The 23,256-nt window shown below is 39.2% G+C and overlaps 1 protein-coding gene across 3 annotated transcripts in view; it reads left to right on the forward strand.

Moving 5' to 3' along the window:
• The window catches only part of SPOCK3 (SPARC (osteonectin), cwcv and kazal like domains proteoglycan 3), a 508,697-nt gene that overhangs the window by 221,354 nt on the left and 264,087 nt on the right, over window positions 1–23,256 (forward strand). For all 3 annotated transcript variants that reach the window (XM_059721899.1, XM_059721898.1, XM_019481419.2), the window contains exon 4: window positions 17,872–17,986. In XM_059721899.1, the coding sequence (XP_059577882.1) occupies window positions 17,872–17,986 (115 nt within the window). The remainder of the gene's footprint in view (window positions 1–17,871; window positions 17,987–23,256) is intronic.

Consider the following 23,256-nt stretch of genomic DNA (forward strand, 5'->3'; position numbering starts at 1 on the left):
AAGTCCAGGTACACTATACTCGCAGCATTTCCTTCATCCACCTGTAGCAGGTTCAGGGTTAACTTGCTTACTCAGTCTTTTGCTGTTTGGTTACAGCCTTTTCATAGTCTTTATTCCCTCCTTGGTAAACTCCTTCCTGGCAGGACACAATCAACATAAACAGTGTCTTTTGTCAGGTCACACCCACAATATCCACAGTCTCTCAACACACTCGCAGTAGTCAGTTCACATCTCACTGTTCTCTTCACAGTCTCAGGCCACCTCTCAGGAGAAAGCACTCCAGGCATGGTCCCTGGGCTCCACCGTGATCTGTGACCTATCTCGTTCTCCTTTTGAAGCTCTCCATTCTCAGACATTCAGCTTCCAGGCTCTCAGATATCTGCCTGCCTCTAGCTCCTCTCCCTAGGAGCCTAACACTGTCTCTTTGTCTCTGTCTTCCTTTCCTGTGAGCCTTTTTATCATCCTAGCAGGTAATTATCTCTCTCAATTGGCCCCATTGTCTGCGTAGCCTGCAATCAACCCTTACAGCAGGGGCAGGGTGGGCAAAATGTGTCCCTGGAGCTGGATGCGGCCCACCAGGCCATTCTATCCGGCCTGCGGGGCCCCTAAAAAATTTAGAAAATTAATATTTATCTGCCCTGGGCTACCTGTCATGCGGCCCTTGATGGCTTACCAAAACTCAGTAAGCAGCCCTTTGCCCAAAATAATTGCCTGCCCCTGCCTTAAACCCACCAACTGAGCTGTAACCCTTGCAAGCTTGCAGACTGCCCCCAGGCTCCTCGAGCTGGCAGGCTGCTCCCAGGTTCCTATACTACCCAAGTAATTACTTTATCAAAGAAGTAGATCAAGTGTATTTGACAATTTTTTTCATAAATCCATGCTGGTTCCTTATTATCAGTCTTCCCTCCTCCAGAATTTTGCAAAAGGCTTTTCTTAGGATATGCTCCAGCAATGTCTCAGGTACTGAGGTGAGGCTAACCAGTTTGTAGTACCCCGAGTCCTCCATTTTACCTTTTTTAAAGAGGGACTCTATGTAGGCTTCCAGCCTACAGCCCTCATCGGTGTATTGAAGCCTGAAGCAGGTGCAATTATTTCACGGCCTGTGAACGACATCTCCCATGAGCAAGAAGTTGTTGCACACTAAAGTTTTCTTTTATATATTGTGGGCCATGCCACCACTTCAGTTCTATTTCTTTTCATAGCAAAATCATTGGAATTATAGTTATTTCCCTTTTTTTCAATTTTGATATAGCTAGCTCCAAAGCAGATCAAGCTATTTTATCCCTTTTAAACCATTTCTATATAAGCTGTGCTCAAACATGGAAAAAAAAATAAGAGCATTATTTGTATTGGGACTTCACCACAATAACAAAGTATGCGAGAGGATAACAGATTAATAACAAATGAATAAAACTCACTGGTTTGACAACCGACTGCATGAGAAATATTCTTTGGTTTTCAGTACTTAGTGCTTCATAATTGATCCCCAATCAATAGGGGCAAGGGGCAATTTCTTTCCTTATTTAAAGTTGAGGCAGAAGTCTTTCTATTGCCATTGTCCACTCCCTTTTGAAATGTCTTTAATTCATTTCAAGTCCATTTCTCTCCAGCTAAATCTCTTCCAGTTGAGGGCCATCTCTTCCAGTAACTGTCACCAAGATAGTAGTTATCAAGGTTTACTTACTTGTTAAACTTTTGTAAGTGTACCTGCATCACAGCAATAACTTTCTCAGAGTAGCTTGAAATACCAACAGCTATGTTCTAATGGAATCATAAAATCAGTCACTGTTCTTGTGGATCCATAATACTATTTGTTTATCTTTCATGGTATTCCTCTACCGACTTCTAAAACTTGGAGCTACCTCTGTTAGCAATATGTAATACATTGGTTAGCACCATTTTACTTAATACCTAAACCTCCAAAATTATTTCAAGAGATAGAGAAACTTCTGTTGTAATAGGCACAGAAAACAATCTGGAACCATTAATATCCAAGTTCCAGGTGGCTCAGACAATGACCACTCAACAGGGTTGTTACACGTCTTAAATGAGACTGCTCTTTGCGCTATTGTTATCTCTTTCCGAGGGGGGTGGAGAATGACAAATTCATATTCTATAGCTGATACCAAAATATATAAGCAATAGACTACAGTACTACCTAGAAAGATTTATGAACAAGTCTTTGCTTTTTATTTTGGGTCTTTTACTTGGAAGTAGTTCAGGAAAGGAAAAACCTAGTTTTGGACTGGTCAGGAAGAACATGTTTTTCAGGTCTGCTTCATCTCCTGAGAAACTCACCAAATCCATTCCCAGGAACAGCTCACCTCCTGCACCAGGATCTGTAAATGCATTAAAAATCAAACTACACAAAGCAATGCCCCCCCCCAACAAACAAACAAACCCCAACCCACCAAACAAACCCCGAAACAAAACAACAAACCCCAAAACAAAACAAAAAATATGGTGCAATGTTCTGCTTCAATTTAGATGATGTGGACTATTTCAGAATTTAACTGACCTGTATGTGATGTGCCTTTGCATCCTCTGTCTTCCAACAAATGGAAGTGGGTGTTAAAAACTAGCAGAGAAATCTCTCTCAAAGTTCAATGTTTAAAACTCCTTTTTACGTTAATTTCCAGATGAGATCCTTACTAGTTTCCTAGAATCTTTAAAAACGAACAAAAAACCCCAAAAAGACTATGGTATCCCTTCTGAGAACCGTTTATATGCTTTCTTTGAAATTCTATTTTCATCTTCTTGCCAGTCCTTTTCTGAAAAAAATGCCCTTCCAGTTTCATGATGTTGTCCATAAGAGTTAGTACATGTATAGTGGTGTGGATACATGAATGCTTAGAGCCCTTTCAAAAGGGAAGTGTTTCACAAAGCAGCAGTCGGTACTTTCAGATTGTTGTGTGTGAACAAGCTGAGAGAGATTCAAATGTAGCAACACCTCTCCAGTTTTAGTGTTTGGAGTGTTAAAGTGGATAAGTATTGCTACATTTACCCATAACACTTAGAACATACTAGCTGCTGTCATTGTGAAACATTCTCTTTTGAAAAGGCTCCAAGCATTCATGTGTCCATACCCTAGGTGTTTTCTTGATTTCACATCCATCCTCAGGAGTTTTTTATAGTTTTTAAAATAAGATTTTACAACAAAAAGACCTTTGTTTCATATTCTCAGCCAACCGCCCCGCTCTTCCCTTCCACACTAAAGTTAAAAAGGGTCCTCAATATATCCTGCAAAGGTCCTTTCATTATCAGCAAGTTCTCCTGTGCAGGGAATGGAATAACTCTTTTTTTATTGTCCTATTAAATCATATGTTCACACTTCATACATGAATGCCTAACTGCCTTTAAACCAATGGATTTCTTCTGACTTTAACCTAAATTAAGTTTTACTGAACAAAATGTGTTGCCTTACAAGATCTGTGGACCTTACTCAAATACTTCAGTGCTTGGGTACCATTCTCGGGGAAATATTACTTGGAATGATGATCAGTTCTGTTTATGATACGTTTCAAATGGACTCTGAGTTGTACAGAGTCTCAAAATGAAGATAGTCCTTGCCTCAAAATCTGAAAATGTAATATATATTGAGAAAGATATTGAGTAATTGTTCCTTGGTGTCAACTCCTACTCATTTTATCTTAATTCTAAATCTCTCATTTATCTGTCTCTTCCTAGTGGAGGTTCCTACTGCTCACAGTGATCTAGATAAGTCACAGAATAAATAAACCAGCTTTCTAATCTGAGTGTTTTCATGTGAAGTGGTCCAACCTGTATAAAACCTAGTCCCTGAATAGATTACTGCTCTGGGTAAAAGTACCTACCAATTTCTTGATTTTCACTTTGGTAAAGGTATGGGTCAAAAAAGTTTGAATTGCCAGCAGAGTGTGCACCAAGTGCAAATAAATAAATTAGAGCACCTATTTGATATACCATTTTACTTTATGTACTGTTTTCCATATGCCCCTGTTAAATAATAAATAAAAGCCACTTGCCTCATAATGCAGTATCCTTTTGCAGTTGAATTGTATGAACCCTCTAAGTTCACCCTGAAGTGCAGTTACTTACTTAGCTATATATACCTACCTAGCTAGTGTGTAGTTGACCACAGGTGCTCAGTCTCTGTGTGCATATGCATGTTTCTTCACTGCTAAGGAAGATGAATTGCTATCTGCACAAAGTTCTCAAAAACACCACTTACATGGCGAGAAAACTGCCTTTTAAACATATAAAAGGAAATAAAATTTGCCGTAAATGGCAATAACATAATATGAATTTAAAAATGAAAAGAAGAATTCCCAGTGTGCATAAGTGAGTCATTTCTATGCTATGAAGAAATGGGAGTTCTTTAGTTTATCCTGGTGATGAGGTCTGTTTCCTCGTATGTTCTGAATGTGCAAAAAATGAAAGCAAACCATGTTTGTCCTGGGAACTTAGGCTGCTTGTAGGTGTTATAACAAAAAAACCCTGGCACTTTACTTTAAACTCTACGTGCTCCCACGCTGACCCATGATCAGAAGAGGCAGCTTGTTAGTTGGACCCGGTTTGTCTAACATCTGTATAAATCAGGTTCTTTAGTGGGGCTTTTTTGGTGCTTTTATCTAATAGCTAATTAAATTAGCTATTAAATAAATGCCAAAAGTCCCGCAGAAGTGCCTAATCTGTACACACTTCGAATCTTTAAAAACAAACTAATGTTAGTTCAATGCCAGGTTGAACTAACGTGCTGTTGCTCCAGGGAAAGCACTGTTTTTTTGGTTTGTTTGTTTATTCGTTTTCAACATCTGCAAGCATCCTTAGTGAATATCATAAAGCACTATTAGTTGCCTAATTTTTAATATATATGTATGTGAATATTAAATATTTTTAAATCCATACAGTGTTTTTTATTATGTGCTTCTGTGTAGTGCTCAGTATTTTTGACAAAGACTTAAAGCAAACCACATCAAAACCATAAACCATATAAAGCCTGTTTAACTAGCCTGCTAAAAGTGATTTATGGTTGTTTTTCAAGGCTGTAGAAATGTAAAGCAGCTGGAGTGCACCTGTCTATTATGGTGTAATTACATAAATGGCTCTTTTTGTCTGCACTGAAAAATTATTAATGATTCCATTCCTTTTTTTGTTTTGTGTTGTTTATAATAGGTTGAATATTTTTTTTTCCAGTTGGATATGTTGTTCTGCAAGCTTCAGAACTAAGAAAGTCACTCCAAAGACTTGAAGCTATATTTAATCACATTTAGGACCACAAAATCAGTTGGCAAAACTGTAATGAATGATGAGATGCTGGCTCTAGTTTCCATGCCGCTTGCTTAGTCAGCCTTATAGTACCAACACCTGGCAATTCAAACCTAGAATATTTATACTGTACATTTATACTGTAATTTTAAGGTTTACTTTGAACATGAAGGTAAACGGGGAAAACGGGAATTTTGCTTTTAGTAAACATATACTAACATTTGTTCAACAAAAAATGAGAGAAATGGAGAAATATATGATATATGAAGAAATGAGAGAAATGGAGAAGTATATGATCACTTAAATAGTATATTATAAATCACACATACAAAAGAAATCAAAGTAAGTTTGCACAATCTTAATTCTGGCATTTTCTAACTTTTACGTACTTGACTTTGGAATCTTAATGTTGTTTTGGTGTGTGTTAGATTTTAAAAGAAAGAAAACTAAGCTCCCCCCAGCCAATTTTATACTTGTAGCATTACATTAATAGAAGGTCATCAACAGGCTTTAGATCTGCTATTTAGACTTCAGACATTTGAATTAACAGGCTAACTGATTGTGACCATCACTAGGTGCATTTGGGAAGAAATTAATGTTTTACAGGTTTTTTTTAGAGACTTTTTTGTGACAGGAATGGTGAAATTCAGGAAACTTGTGTTGTATTCCAGGCTATAGACAACATTTTATTCTTTTGATCACAGACTTTTCTGTCACGAAGATTGATCCCTTATGTTCCAGTTCTCTGCTGTCCTAACCTCCTTTTCCAAGACTGCTGCTTAGGCAATCCCATCCCTCTCTTGTGAAACCAGTTGTCTGCCCTAACACTGCCCCCATTTCCTCTCTGCTGATTCCTAGCTCCAGTCTTTTTGACTAACCTATTTTATCTTAGTCTTCTCACCTCCCCAAAGCTCCTCATAGGTTCTCACTGTTCTCTCCCCCTCATTCCTTTCATTGACTCCTAGTCCTAGCCTTCTTGACTATCAGTTCCTGCATCTCAACCCAAGCAGTCTCTGGTGTCTCCATTTGCCTCTGCTCTGAATTCATTTGCCTAACCAGTTTCACCTTTCCCTATGCTTCTTCCCATTCCCAGCCCTTATCAGACTGTTCCCATTCTCATCCTTTTCTTTGGTTCAATTTATGTTCTCTCTTTCTTCAGATTACTTCTAGTGTCCATCTCCTTAGGTGGTTTAGTGCCGCTCAGACTTCAATTACAAGGAAAAATCCAGCTTTGCTCCATGTCCTGGAATTGATACTTGCTGAGTTAATCTGTGAGATGGTTTCTAAGGGGATGAAGTATGCTCATTGAAGACAAAATCTTTGGAAATTTTAGCTAGTATACTGTTAGATATGCTAAAATCCGAATTTTTCTTAAAATCTGTATGGCATGGTCAGATTTGAGTAAATTATCATTGGGAGACTCTACGAGTCTACAACACAACAACACAGAGGCCAGTTTCATGCCAGGCATTAAATCCCTGGTCTGGAGCACAGGGGTGCTAGACTTTTATAAAGTGAAGATCTGTAGAATTTTAATAATGTTGGAAAATGACACTTTTTTTCAACACCCAGTTTTGGAAATGGTTTAACAGTTTCTAGGAGCTCAGCCTTTAGTTTCAAAAGCAGTTTAGTTTTTTTGAAACAGTTTAACTTTAAGCAAATGCTCAGCATGGAAAATTTCAGCCCAAATGGTTAAAGTTTGTCAAAATATCAAGCCACTTAAAATAGGGTACATTGAATGACCATACTAATAGGTGGTGCTGCCAGCCTCATCTATAATTAGATGGTGTGAATTATAAAAATGAAAGGTTAATCTAACCAACTTCTGTAGTGTACAGATAAGCCTTGAAATGAAACATCAATATATTGAAGAATATAGGTATGATTCAATACTTTAATTATAATACTAAACCTGATTTTAAATTACGCATTTACAAGTAGCATGTTTTTATATGTATCTCTTGATTTTAAATGCATCCAACTTGCATAACGTGAGTTAGTACAAAATTTAATCTGCTCTGAATAGCTCTATTAAAAGAAATCTTTTTGGCAGAACACACTCAAGATTTATAGGAGGAAGTGCATGGTATGAATGAGGTACTAACTGTCACGTAGGAAATGACAAATGCGTCAGTGTTGTATGGTACTGGAAAACTTTCTTGGCAAATTCACATTTGAAAATGGGGAAGGAAAAAAAATAGAGATGCATTGAATCAAAATATTTGAGGGTTGTTCTAATCCTAATAGAATACCCTCTCCAACCCCATTCATATAATCAAGTAAGAGAACTGATAGGTGCTTTTAGGGGAGGAGAAGCCTATGGGAAGAAAGGGGGAATCACTCCCCTTGCAAGAGGCTGCATGCTCAAATTGCTGCTCCAGAAGAAAACAGTTGTTTAGCTATGTGTACCCCCATCAATAATTTAAGCACCCATGTGTGAGTTCTGAGTCTCTTGCTCTGTGATCCTCATTCTCCCTTCCTGTAATTGTAGTAAAGGAACTATATTCTAAGATACTGCAAGTCAGATTGAACAGCCATTTTTTTTTTTAGGGGTGTGGGGATGGGGAAGACAAGGGTTAAGAAGCATTTTTCTCCTTGGGAGTAAAATGGGTTTGACTTGGGGTTTGGGTTCCCCCTGCATTTCTTACACAATTAGGATAGTAATTGTATGATTTAAATGTATTCAGTTTACAAGGATTTTATTTTGACAGCTTGGAAGCAGTGGGGATGAGAAGCCAAAGGGCCAGCTCCCAGAAGTAAACAAGACTTGGGATTTTGTTATTGCATCTTTTGCTTATGACTAAAGGGGAGACCTAAGAATCTTTTGATCTTGTGGCTGCCTACAAATTCATTAGGGGAATGCAGCAAGGGATCAGAGATGCAGTGTTCATCAGGGCAACTCTTGGGGTAACAGGGAACAATGGTCACAAACTGACAGAGAGCAGATTTAAGCTAGATATCAGGAAAAACTTCCTCACGGTAAGGGTGGCCAAAATTTGGAATGGGCTTCCAAGGGAGGTGGTGCTCTCCCCTACTTTGGGGGTCTTTAAGAGAAGGCTGGACAGACATCTGGCTGGGGTCATCTGACCCAGCACTCTTTCCTTCCTAGGACTCGATGATCTGTTGACATCCCTTCCGACCCTAGCATCTATGAATCTATGAATTTTGCTGACTGTAGTCAGCAGAGAGGATTTTTTGGCACCTGCTGTGCTTCTCAGGTATTCAAAGATTAAGCTAAGTTCTGTGGGTTGACTAAGGTGAGTCTACTGCAAGTTATAGGCTATATGGTGAAAATATTACAACTGTACAGTGAATCCACTTGAAAAAATGCCTGGTGCATTAAAAATAAAGTTGGGGGCAGTTGTTTAAAACTTATCTTTGTGTCTGTTTGCAACCACCTGCACATCTGAATCATATACGTCTGCTCATACGGAGATGCACTCACACACAGAGAAAGGGGAAGGAGGAGGGAGAGGAAGCAAATGAAAATCACTTAAAGATTCCCTACTCGTGGAAAAATTCTGGAAACAGAATTGGGTCTTTGATTAATGAGAGTCAGGATCCTGAATTCCCAAAACAGCATCCATAGCTGAAGTTGCTTTATGTCTCTTTTAACATCTATTTTCAAAACTACAAAAGATGCAACTAATACTGTCTTCCATATTCACTTTTTTCTACAGTAAGTAAATGGAGGTGGTGTGTGTAGGAGATGACATGGAAGGAAAGTGAATAGGATGAGTATGAACACTGAAAAATGATGGTAGGGCCTCAGGAAAAAGGGACAATAAATGAAGTATTGTAACTGAAATGTATGCATCATAGGCCCCCTCTACACATGCAGGTAAAGTCATGATTGGTTGTAATGCGTGATCCACACAATTGTGCCTCCTGCCATGTCACATGTTCACAATAGGAGGCATGATTGTGGGATTGTGCATTAGATCCTATTGTGCCATACTGCTGGTGCAGGTGGAGCCTGATCCTGGGCTCCCAGCTGCAGGAATCATGCATAGCTGGGGCCAAGAGACTCTGCAACTGATTGGGTTCCCAGACCAGACTGTGCCTCACTCATGGCTAGGACCAAGAACCTGGCAACTGCTGAGACTCCTGGTCTGGGCTGTGGCTCACAGTTAGCTGGGACTGAGAGCTCTTAATGTCTGGGCTGCACCTCATGCACAGGCACAGCTGGGGCAGAGAGCCATATCAGTTGTGGGGTCTCTCGGTCCCCATTGCGGGTGAGAAGTAGACCAAAAGCCCTGTAGGCTGAGGGTTTCACACCCCTCCTCTGCTGCACCTTGAAGATCAAAGCAGCTACAATCCCCAGGGCTTGGAGTGTTCAGTCTGGGCAAAGGTGCACCCCTGTGGCTGGAAGTCCTGTCAGTTGATGGGGCTCCCAGCCACAGGGGAGACCCTGCTACACGTGCAAATTAAAGCTTGGTAGAAACCAGCTTATAAATATAGTATGATTTTTTATTACTGTGGAGAGCCTCAGATTGGGGACCCATCCCTGATCCAGGCTTCTCCTCGTGCCTGTTGAGGAGCTCATTAGGCAGCCTTGCATCAGGGGCCTGGTTCCAAGCTGCCATGCTCCACCATACCCTTTTCAAGGGATGGGGGCATAGCTGTGTATTAGACCAGGGTGTGCCTCCTGCCTGATCCCACTATTAGGCAATAGTGGGCATGGCCTGTCTATGGGACACAGTTGTCCTTTGACCCTTGGAAGGCACCTGGTAAAGCTTACAGGCTGAGACATTTAAAGCTTAGCAGCTTTAAATGTCCTGGTGTACAAGGCATCCAAGATCACTGAGGGAAGGAGGTAGTTCCCCAGTCTTGGGCTCACTGAGGTGCTCGCATGTTCATACTGCATGTTCCAATTAAAGTATAATAGAAACCAGCCTCTAAGAAGTTCCACATTAAATGTGGTACATTTTGTGGCTGGTTTCCCATTTTGTATGCAATTTATGGCATGATTTGTTTGATATATTATCGTTTATGGAAATGAACAGGTTAAAATGAAAGCAGTGTAAATCAGTACTGTGCAGATGGGAACAAGGCCTGCTCTGATTCTTCTTTCATACCTTGTTTCTCTATCTTGACTTAACTGTTTGTGTCTATACATTTATTAATGTGTTGTAAGTACGGCACATTAAGCTAAGTACCTGTAATACCAGGTACCTTTCTTGTCCCCTTATCCCTAGGGGATAAAGGATGATTTTGATTTCCTGTTCCTTGATTCTTTCTTGCCTGGTGAGAGACTGTATTACAACTGTCTGGAGTTCCTAGCAGCCTTCAAGCCTCAGGATATGTTGAAAAGTTATCTTCCTTTCACTGCATACTCTCAAAAAGCACCTTTCCTGCACAGGAAGTTTGTTTGGACCTGAAGCAAAAACAGACTGTTCACCTGCAGCCCTTGAGCTTTGGCTTGGTGCTTGTTGATGCCTTTCCATCCCTTCTCAAAATGTGTTGAAAACACAAGGCAACACCATTTTGTGGCTTCATTTCTGGTAATTTGCTGATGTGTTCTTCCCACGTATCTGAATGAACTTGTCCATATTTCTTGGAATGAAGGCATGGTACTTTTTGTTTATGGCCTTACCCAGACTTGTTTGATCATGTAGGATTTCAGCCAAGCCTGTCTTGTTATAGCCTGATTTCCAGTACCAGATAGTTTACTGGAGGAAACTCGTGTTCTCCACAGTTCTTCAGTTTGTTAATCATATAAGGCAAGAATGAGAGAGAGCAGGTGGAATAACTTTATTTTTTTTTCTCTTGGACAAATATATTGGATTTGCATCTGATCTGGTGTTTCCAACAATTCTGGTCACATTCAGAAAGTCCATTGTCATCAAGGATATCTACCACTTGGTTGCCATTTTGCATTTCCGCAGGATTTTATGAATGCAAGAATAAGAGAATCCAGAGACCCTTCTTCATGTGGAATAATCTTAGTTCAATTAGTCCTAATTAACAAACACGGTTTCTAGGAACTCATAAAAAGGTGAACACATATTTAAAAAATTGCCCAGAGGAGGTATGAAGATCTCCTGTTCCTTTTGGCGCAGGACCCCAAAATGCTGACACTAAAGTTGAATCTGCTAACAGAAAGAAGAGGAAAGAGTCGTCTTCTCCCTCTGTCATGCAGCCTGGATGATGGATGGCTCTCATACATAGCAAAAGAGTGTTTGGTTCCAGTCAGAAACATTTTTGTCCATCGCAGGAAGAACTTGAGTGGGTATACATACCTGGCGATATGAACTAGGCTTCCATCCTGGTGCTGTGTGAGGAACAACCTGAGTAGACCCATCATCCACCTAGATTGCCTATTGGGTTTTAAGCACAGCAGCCTTTCCATTAGTTCACTTATAAGGGCCATCCATCAGCAATCTCAAAGATAACTTGTGTTTTCTCTCCTGACAAGTCCATCAATATCTTAAGAGCCTATCTAGGGTCTTTACCCTCATTTCCCTAACCAGGGCTTCAGTTTCTGTGGGGGAGGGGGAGGGGGGTTTAATGAAAGTACCACTTGAACCTATGTCAACATGCTCTCTTCTACACTCCATGAAACTGGTTTTCTGATAGTGAGACCCTGGGATGAGTTCTCAGGGTTACTTTATCAGGGCAGCTGACCTCATGAGGTCTCATGCAGCCTGACTTCTTATAATCCTATATCAGTAAGAAGGATAGGCGAGATTTGAAGTCCTTACAGTAGATCTGCCTTCTGTTGCATTGTGCCCTGATAAACCCTGAGGACTCTTTCTAGGTTTTTGCCTAAACTTGTCACAGATTTTTTTATTTAGGGTACCAGATGAATTTGCCAAAGTTCTTCCTAAAGCCTCATTCATGTGGGGAGGGTTTGCATTTGCTGAACATTAAAAAGTCATTTTTTTTATTTCCTTCATTGAAAAAAAGATATTCAGAAAGTCTTCGTTGCTCTTTGTATTAGTATCTGAAGGTGCAGCAATAGCAGCCCAGAGGTTGTCCAACTGGATCTTGGACTGTATAAAACTACTATAAGACTGCTAACATCCATCTGCTATCCGTGATAAGGGCACATTCCACCAGAGTTCAGGGTACTTGAACAACATCACGTTGTGATATTCCTATAAGTTATGCCATTGAGGAAGCCCCCAGAGAAGATGCCGTGCTTAGCAGAGTGATTGATAGTAGTAATTGTTCATAGATTCATAGATGTTAGGATCGGAAGGGACCTCAATAGATCATCGAGTCTGACCCCCTGCATAAGCAGGAAAGAGTGCTGGGTCTAGATGACCCCAGCTAGATGCTCATCTAACCTCCTCTTGAAGACCCCCAGGGTAGGGGAGAGCACCACCTCCCTTGGGAGCCCGTTCCAGACCCTGGCCACTCGAACTGTGAAGAAGTGTTTCCTAATGTCCAATCTAAATCTGCTCTCTGCTAGCTTGTGGCCATTATTTCTTGTAACCCCCGGGGGCGCCTTGGTGAATAAATACTCACCAATACCCTTCTGTGCCCCCGTGATGAACTTATAGGCGGCCACAAGGTCGCCTCTCAACCTTCTCTTGCGGAGGCTGAAAAGATCCAGTTTCTCTAGTCTCTCCTCGTAGGGCTTGGTCTGCAGGCCCTTAACCATACGAGTGGCCCTTCTCTGGACCCTCTCCAGGTTATCCACATCCCCCTTGAATTGCGGTGCCCAGAATTGCATGCAGTACTCCAACTGCGGTCTGACCAGTGCCCAATAGAGGGGAAGTATCACCTCCTTGGACCTATTCGTCATGCATCTGCTGATGCACGATAAAGTGCCATTGGCTGTTTTGATGGCTTCGTCACACTGCCGACTCATGTTCATCTTGGAGTCCACTAGGACTCCAAGATCCCTTACCACTTCCGTGCCACCCAGCAGGTCATTCCCTATGCTGTAGGTGTGCTGGACATTTTTCCTCCCTAGGTACAGCACTTTGCATTTCTCCTTGTTGAACTGCATTCTGTTGTTTTCTGCCCACTTGTCCAACCTGTCCAGATCTGCTTGCAGCTGTTCCCTGCCCTCCGGCGTGTCTACATCTCCCCATAGCTTTGTGTCATCTGCAAACTTGGACAGAGTACATTTCACTCCCTCATCCAAGTCACTGATGAAGACATTAAAGAGTATCGGTCCAAGGACCGAGCCCTGCGGGACCCCACTGCCCACACCCTTCCAGGTCGAAACCGACCCATCCACCATGACTCTTTGGGTGCGACCCTCCAGCCAATTCGCCACCCACCGGACTGTGTAGTCATCCAAGTCACAGCCTCTTAACTTGTTCACCAGTATGGGGTGGGATACCGTATCGAAGGCCTTCCTGAAGTCTAAGTATACGACATCCACTCCTCCTCCTGTGTCCAGGCGTTTTGTAACCTGGTCATAAAAAGAAACTAGATTTTTTTTTTTACTAGAAACTAGTTCTTCACCTAAATGTAATCTGAGAACCATGACTAGTCCTGTGGGCACTGCTTTTGAGTTGCCCACTCAGAATATGTGAATAGCAGTTACACAAAGTTACTTATCAGTAATTTAAATTGAAAATATATGGTCCTCATGCATATTCAGATCCCTCCCTTCTTCCCCTCCACTGCAGATTCAACTCAATATAGGTTTCTGAAGTTGAAAGGAGACTGAAGAGCTGAAAGTGTGTGCCCTGTACTCCCTCTGTATAGGACACTAGGAGAGAAATGGCTAGAGTAGATTCTCTGGATACTAAAGAAAAAGTTGCAGATGTGTTTCTCATTCTAAACTCCAGCCAATTAGTGAGAATATATACGGACAAAACAACTCAAAAAATTTCAGTTTGGCTAGGTACACATGCTCAGGGAGCTTAGGCGATATATCACATTTAAAAATAGCCACACAGTCTAGCTTATTTGGCCCATGTGAAGATCTTACACTTAAATCCCTAGTTAGGTTGTGTAAATTGTGTGTAAGTGTAAATTGTACAAAAGTTCAGGAAGTTTAGATTGGTCTAAAAATGTCTGACCCCATCTAATTTAACCCTAACTCAGAGGTAATTTAATTTAGTTTGGGTCTGGCAAGACTGATTTAATTGAACTTCTTCTGCACAGCTCCTAGTACAGCCCTGGGGTGTGCTTTTCTTGCCCCCTGACCTTTCACAGAGCATTGGAGGGTCTCTGTGTGTCCCCCCACCTCCAGCTCCCTGTGGACCTGTCAGCCCCCCAATCCTGCCAGATCCTCCCAAACCTCACCAATCATCCCATGGACCCCTCTTGTTCCCCCAATTGCCCCAACCCCCCACAGACTCTACCAGTCCCCCCTGATTCCCCTAAGTGCCCCTGTGGACCCTAATTATTCCTCCAATCCCCACAAGCTACCCTGCTGATCCCAATTTGCCTTGGATTGGGTGCCCATTTTTAACTTGATCTAACCTCCCCCAAGGTCTGTACATACCCTTGGTGTTAAGTAACTTTGTGTTGGAACCATCCCAACAAACCACTTTGTGTTGGAATGTATTCTGGGCATTCTAAGGCCATTTGTGCTCTTTGGGATTAATCTAAATTAGAGTTCAATTTGGTTATTAGGTCACAAAAATCATTTTTGGCATCCCAATTATAAATAACTTTTGAGGGGTTAATTTACCTTAAAACAGCAGATTTTACAGGATGCAGTCTTTAATTGGGAAGCAAATGAAGCAATTTTATTTCTCTTTATAAAGAAATGTAATAACTGTCAACATTTTGCTTTTCATCCATGTTTTATTTTCAACTAACAGTAAGAAAGAAAAGTGACTTAGTTCTCCATTATGACTTTAAAACAGGACAAAATTGATTTGCTGAAAACTGTTTTGTCGAGAAATACTTCAGAATGATCTAGGACTTACCTTAGTATGGAGGCAACTGAAGCTATTTTTTGAGGCTTAAAAGTCTGTATGTAGAAACCATAACAAAAAAAAATTGATAAAAGATCATTGTGTCTCAGTATTATATTAGCCACGTATCAAAAGCACCAAGCTAAAAGGGTTATGATTTTTTTTTCATAATCACTAAAGCTCTAAATCTTTCTGTATAAGTAAAGTATGCAAAAAAATAAAAATAAAAAAAATCCTGTTATGTAGTCTGCCTAGAGAAACATAGGAATCCAGTTACATACTTTTTCTTATTTGGACTGTAACAATTGTTTCTATTTTTTTTTAAAGTTTTGTTTGTGGACAGTTGTATAACCCTGTATATTTCCTTTATCTGCTACACTACCAGTGGAGTTTTGTGCATGGCCTCCTTACTTAAACTGAACAAAATATGGATGTAGATTGGGGAACAATGTAATAAAAATATCTGCCCATCTCTTCTCACCCTGTTTCATAAAAAAATAAATAAAAAATGTGGGTTCCAAAATCAATGAAGGATGAAAATTCCATAATGATGATTTACCCTTTTTTTATAGCTTTTTTAGTAGGCTTCTTATGTGTGATTTTGCTGTGTTTCCAGATGTGTTGAGGCTTCTGGGTTTAAAGTCAAACCATTTTGGAAATAGTGTTAGTGCATCACTGAAACTGAATACACGTAGTTATGGGTTAATGAAACTGGAGTAAAACACAAAAAGTTATTTCGATGGGAAAATGGATAGCTTCAGGCTTGTGGAAGGTATTTGTGATTTCACACAGTACTCTGAGATTTGGGGTGAGTCCTGAGGTCAAAGTGTCTGCAAGTACAGTGAAGTCTACCTATATTGGGTCTCAACTACCCAGATAATGAGACAAGCCAAATTCATATTTTACAGTTACTTGATGGCTTGAACTGTCATGTAAACAAATATAGATGATGATTTTTTTCCTTAAACTAGTTACGTTTGTGAAATTTTCCTCCACCTTTAACAACCACACTTTTAACTATGTAGGTCTTCATCCCCATCACTCCTTCTGATGGTATGATCCATTCGGCATTTATTTATGCTGTCTGCAGTATTTTTTTCTTCTTATTTATGTGACTTGATCATCTTAGTCACTTTTATCCACCTCAAGTGGGCAGTCTTTTAGTATGTTTAATCCAGAGGTTTGGTTGAAATTCATATTGTCTCAGAATTTTTGGAAAAGCAATTGATAATTGCATAATAGCTAATGCAAGTAAATCAGTCTGAAATATTATTTTTTCACTATGCTCTTGACACACAATTTACTATTTACAACCATTTTTTTCTAAAATACTTTTTATTTATTCCTACAAATGTTTTGGTAATTCCCACTGCATTTTCACATGGCACTTCTGTTTGAAGTAATAAAACAGTAATTTCTTCCATGCCAAACATGGCTCACAGAATGTGTATGAAATTATTTATTTTTAAAAATTGGTCTATTTTGTTTCTTTGTAATATTGTGCCTAGGTCAAAAAGCTAGTTTGGTAAAAGGCAATGTTAAACAAGACTGAATGTAGTCTTTGATTACATAATTCATTTTAACAGATTGATCACAATAAGGCGTATCAACTCTGAAGAATTTAAAAAAAATATTTGTAAATATTTAAAATTAGGACATAGATAATCATTTAAATCAAATTAGTACTGTCATTATTATTATTATTATTATTATTATTATTAGAATCAATGAAACTGCAGCTTGCCACCACAAACCAAATGGCAAACTGGGTGATGGATCAATTTATTAAAGGTAACAAATAGTTCCAACTCAATTCCATTCGTTCTACCTAATACAGTGATCAAAAGAAGTAAGGCCTGAGTATTCACATTCCTCAGACCTACATTGATTGATTAATAATTCACAACATCTCCAGAAATAGTATCCTTTGTACTCTTCCTGCAGTCATTGTTCCTGTTTGCTACCGTTTTTTAAAAACAGTTTGTTGATGGTTGTCTACATGAAGATCACCAGGACAGTTAAGGAGAACGAAATGAAGTGTGAAGTCAATATATATACATTGAAAATGTAGCTGCAGCTAGTGATCTAAAGCTACTTTATTCATGAATGATATCTTCCACATGGAGGATTAATATGCTTTACTTTAGGCATGTTGTCTTCACACTGTTGATTGATTTGCCTTAAATTTCCACGGATCTTGCATTATAAATGGCTTTGGGGAGTTTGATTATGAGGTCTACAAGGCCTCATAGCCTTAAAAATCTCTTGAATTTCTTGTTGTTTCATGTGTGATTTTTGTAAATTACAATAATTTTAAATTAACATCAATTTTACAGATCATTGGTAAAATTTTATAAGAATCTGTTTTCCTTGTCAATTTGAAGTTGAAGATTTTTACAAAGCCCAGGTTCAAACATCACTGAACATGCTGCATTCTGCCTAGCTCTGTTGAAGGAATTGGAAGAAACTTGTGATTTGCTACAGCTGCTGCATTAATAACAAATATCTTAAAATAAAGAAGATATGAATAGGAAAATCAGTGGAAATAAGTGCTGTATTTAAATAGACTACAACATTTTTAGTAGTTGTAGTAGTAGTATTGCCATGGTAGTATCATCATGGTAGAATCTAGGCACCCTTGTCTGAAATCATGGGCTTGTTATCCTAGGTGGTGAGACAACTGATTTTTTTTTTATTGTACATTTACTAGAAGGCTGAGACAACTGAGTTTTTTTTACTGTACATTTACTAGAGAACTTTTAAAAAAATATTTTTCTGTAATTGTTTTTAGCTTTGGATCCAGCAAAAGATCCATGCTTAAAGATGAAATGTAGCCGACATAAGGTATGCGTTGCTCAAGATCAGCAGACTGCTGTTTGCATTAGTCACCGGAGACTTACACACAGGTAAAAGTTTAAAGTTAATGTTGTTGATAGTTTACTGCTTTACTAGTAAGGACTGTAGATGTTATAAATATAGTAGCTCAACTCTACTGTAATGTAGTCTTTGGTGAGATTGTTTTTTTAAAAATAATTTGGCCAAATAAATAATTTTTTTTTTCCGTATTTATTGCATAGTATGTTATAGGATTTAGTTATGCAAACTTGAATAACTTTCATTGTGACACTTATTCAGATAAATATCTTCTACACTCATCCTAATTAAGAAAAAGGATCAGGGCAATAACTGCCCCTTGCTATTATGTGATTCATTGACCTTACTTGGTAGTTTAAGAGTTTAAATCTCTTTAAAATACATACAATTCTTATCTGCTAAACTACTTCTCATGTCTTTGTCTAGCTGCTAATAAATAAAGTAGGCCCCATATTTCTATGGTATGTCTTTTCTGCCAAAGTTCTCAACTGAGTTTGGTTTTCATTGAATGTAGTGCCATTTTAAATTCCATACCAGTTACATATAAGTAAATATGAGGTACAGTGTGCATAGGGTTAGAACAGATAATTTTCCCTCTTAAGATAGTCGTGGAACAGAGTTTCATAGATAAAATATTTAATACCTTTTGTAAACATTGCAAACTTCTCTTTTAAAATAGTGCTTTGTTTGGGAAAGAACGTAAGCATTTCAATGGGTCATAACAATATGTTTAAAACTAAACATGCCCTTAAGTCAGTTGTCTCCAACCTTTCTGTGGTGAAGATCACAGTTTGTAAGTAAAGGGCACCCCAGGATCTACTTCTCCACTCCACCCCCTGCTCCACCCCACAGACTGACATCAACTGTTGGAGGCTCCACGATCGGCCAGTCAGTCTTGATCGACTGGTTGCTGACCACTGCCTCAAGTACTTTGAGATGGGCCCTAACAACGGCTAACCGTTAGCATAATAATGTTTTTTCTTGGTTAGTAGAAACTATATTTAAAAAGGCAGATAATAAATACCATTTAAAATTTGTTCTAGGGAATGTTCTCAGTTTCCTAATATCTAGTTTTGTTTAAATATACCCGTTTGTAGCTGTTCAAGCAAGCAAGTTAGTATTTTCATACTAGCAATGTAAAATGCAATGTTTTAAAGCTTTCTTAGCTAGGCAGCTGCAGTCAATTAGCAAAAACTATTTGTAGAGCTTTGCTGTTGACATCCAACAATAATGATGTAAAATTAGAGATTTTGGTATGATCAGGCATTATATAAGTTGAAAGAATTATTGTTAAACAAATCTAGCTATGCTCATTTCAGTGTATATAAACCATAGGGAAAAATACGTCAATGTCAAATGTAAAAGAACATCATAATTATGGAAATACAATTATAAGCCTGAAAGAGTATTGCCCGTAAGAGGAAAAAATAATGAAAAATGGGCTTGCTTTATATTTCAGAGTTAGCTTTCTGTACAGTAGTGAGATGCTGATGTGACTTCTAGACCAACTGAAATTTCCTAAGCTATTTGTATATTTATAATATTACATTAATATCATGGACATTCCATAACAGTTCACTTTCCCTGCTGTCCCTGGTATTGTACCTGAAGGTGACTCTGTCTGATACTTTATTTGAATATCCTACAAACTTGTGGTGTGAATTATCAATAGGAGAAACTTGTTTATTTAGCACTAATAATGAAAAACTTTCTAGATTATTTAAAACTATGCCAAATTGTCTCCTATATCTGTGCCCTAAGGTCATTCTTAGAATTAGATCACTGCCCCTAGCTCCCAGAAGAATAGCTTGGCTGTCTTCATTGCTTTGTGCTTTCTTCCTGAAGAGGTTCTCCTGATGTAATCTGTTAGGTTGGATTGGAGGAGAAATTGTTCTTTCTCTATCTCAATAGAAATTAGGTAAGAAAAATAATACAGTGTCAGGCTATATTATCTATAGATTTATATTAGTATTACTTCAGAAGGATACTGTGTGTGAAGGGTAATCAAAATATTTGCTTTTAATAACATTTCATCCACAAGTTTTCCATCACTTTTCCATTTTTTATTACTGGTCTGGATGAGTGTTCGATCTGGGCTGCTGGTTTGACTCATAGATTCATAGATGCAGGGTCAAAAGGGACCTTGTAGATCTTCTAGTCCGATCCCCTGCCTGGGCAGGAGAGAAAACTGGGCTCAAATGACCCCAGCCAGGTAAATGTCAAGCCTCCTCTTAAAGACCCCCAGGGTAGGAGCCATCACCACTTCCTTTGGAAGTTGGTTCCAGATCCTAGCCATCCTGACTGTGAAGTAATGCCTTCTAATTTCTAGTCTAAAACGCCTGTGAATGCCTGATTGCCAAAAAGGAGGCGTACACCCAGTGGAAGGGAGGGGCTATCACCAAAGAGGACTCCTGAAACTCTTAGTCTTTGTTGATAGAATTTCTTAACAAAATAACCTGGGGAAAGTGGGGGTGGGTGGACAGGGAATGAGGGGTTGGAGGTGTCATGAAGAAGAGATTCTATACAGGGGACACCTTGCATATATCCACCCCAAAGTTTTCTAAATCCCAGCTTCCCTGCTTCTGGGTCCCATTAGTTACTCCAGGAGATGTTCCCACAAGCTTTCAGGGAAGTTGCACAGGAAAAAAAATCATCTCAGTCTCTATTTGTCCCTTGTTACACATTGCACTTTGATCTGCTCAAATTAATGTTGGTTGGTGTTAAAACTAGCTTGAGTTTGGAGCAGTCCCATCTTAAGCTAACAACTTTCTCTGACTGTCTCCCACCTACACAGCTATGACTTGCTACTAGAGGGCTGGCTAGCAGGAGTCTGACTAAGAGCTACAACTGTGAGTTGCCACTACAGGGCAGGGCTGTTGAGCTAGGAAAGGCTTCTATCCCTGCTCTAAGTGTGGGGATGGGGGCTGGGAAGGTGGCTGGGGGGAGTGGGAACATGAAGCTGGGAGGTGGAGAGTTAATGGGAGGGGGTAGGTAATGAAATGGGATGTGGAAAGGAAATGAGGAAAGGGGAAAGACAGTGAAACGAAGGAAGTCAGCCACTGAAGGATGAAAGGAAGAGAAGTAAAAAAGAAAAGAAAAAAATAAAGAGGAAGTAAATTAAAGAAGGTATTATGTTTTAATAAATTGCAATTTGGGATTGAGATGAGTGGGGGGGGGGGGGGTGCTGATCATGCTTCCTGGGGTGGCTGGAAGGTGGGAGCAGTGAGGGAAGGAACTTTTGGGGCAGCTACTTCCCCTACTCCAGGAAGGAAGCCCCAGCTCATGGGCATCCGACCCAGCCCTCTACTTTGTTTCCCTCCCACCCTCCTAGACCCCACTCCTGAATCCAACCATGCCTTATGACCTGACCACACATTAATGGAAAGCGAGCTGGGTAACATGCCTTGGAGTAGTGGAACTTAAACTGCCTGAAGTGTGCTTAAAGATAGTTTTTTTGTTAATGTGTGGCGAATCTAGGGGTTAAGAGCTCCAGGGGCTGCCTAAAATTATTGTGTAACAAGGCCCTTACTGTTTTATCTTGATGTTCTAGTTCCCTTTTAAGGTATTTGGTATCCTTATCATTCTCCTGTTTTTAAGTTAATCTGTTGGGTTTTTTTATTGGAAGCTTCCCTGAATCTTTGCTGGGAAAGGCAGCACCTCCCTTTATCCCCAAGCCCAGACCTACTAATTTCTGATCCTTATACAACACAGCTCTTGGACCTTATGGAAGGCCTCCATCAGAAGCTAAGGAAGTGGTGATGAGCCTCCTTCCATTCAGAAGTCTAGAGATTCTTGTGTACTGTGATCTGCAGTCAGATGGCACTTCAAAAATGATCTGGCCTCATATCCTTCTCATGCTGTTCCTTTTGCTGTAGTTCATGGAACTGTATGTACATAAATAATGGCTACATGATTAAACCCTTTGTTTATGAATAAGAAAGTGAACAAATACAGATAAAGTATACAGTATTACAAATGCATTTGTGAATTATATTGTAAAACACATTAAGCAACAAACAATTTTTGTTTTTATTTATAATCTATACCCAACTTACATATTGATTTCATATTAAATGTTTTTAAGGAAGTTGTGAAGTACAATTTGAGTTTCCAATAATTTTATAATCTTAAAAAGTATAAAATAATAACTAAACTGATAATTTTCTCACAGTTGGTAGTTGGAAAAACCTTACTGCAGCAGCATGCCACTAATTATTTACTAAGAACTGGGACAAGACTGAATATTTTTGTGTAAATTATTGATTTTGTTATTTGGAAAATAGAAATGGAGTTCTTGCTGCCAACATAATAAATAATAAGAGACTTTTACTGTTCAGAAGTAGGAAAACAAATTAAGAATTAGTTTGTTAGGAGTTTCAGTAATTACACTGCTTTATCTTTCTTATAAGTTTTCTAAGTGACATTAAAAATATATAGATATCCAAACAAAGAGACAGCAAACACTTTAAGTGAATGACTATAATATTGTTAAGTTCCGTAGGAGCTACTATTTTAGGAATAATCAACAAAGTAAGGTAAAATATTAGTTTAAAATGGGAAACAAGAGGAGTAAATTTGACATGTGTCAAGCTTTAGAATATTGTTAGGGGGTTTTTCAATTAGAACAAAATAACTGGGATAATTTAATCAATCAAACATTTTGACAAACTTTTCCCCTTTTGTGGTAATGAGTGGGGATAATGCTAACATTTTGTTCCATAAATGCTAGATAGTTGATTCAAGAATAATAAGAATGTATAACGAAATGCAATTATAATTTGCTTTTTATAATGTTTTAACAACTTGTATTGAAAAGGTGTATTTCACCATTATTATTTTCCATCTGGGAAGTTCTAGTCTCTTAACAAGATTTTCTTCAGGGATAAATACAGACAGTCTTAAAGCCTGAGACTAAATTGATTTAGTCTTAGCAGGTTACTCTAAGATGCAAAGATTAAACTGAGAAACACCTGGAATCTTATTTCTTTTGATTTAGGAATGCAGCCACATGTTTGCAGCGACTCTAGCCAGAAGCTTGGGGGCATTAATACACATGTCTCTGGCATGTAGCCAGCATGGGCTGTGTGTTTGCTTCCTCTTCCTGCTGCTCCCAAAGTCTCTGGGATTTTCACTCCAGAATTGCAGCAGCAGGACTCTTTAGGGTTGCTCATCACTTCCTCTTCCTGCTTCCAGGTGCTTCTGGGATTTGTAGTCTACAGTTGCAGCCAGCAGCAAGTTTCAGTAAGTTTAGCAGCAGGGAAGCTCTGCACTCAGAGAAAGGTGGACTTAATTCCCCTCCCTG

Source organism: Alligator mississippiensis, chromosome 2 (genome assembly GCF_030867095.1).
Source record: "Alligator mississippiensis isolate rAllMis1 chromosome 2, rAllMis1, whole genome shotgun sequence".
In the NCBI taxonomy this organism is placed as follows: Eukaryota; Metazoa; Chordata; order Crocodylia; family Alligatoridae; genus Alligator; species Alligator mississippiensis.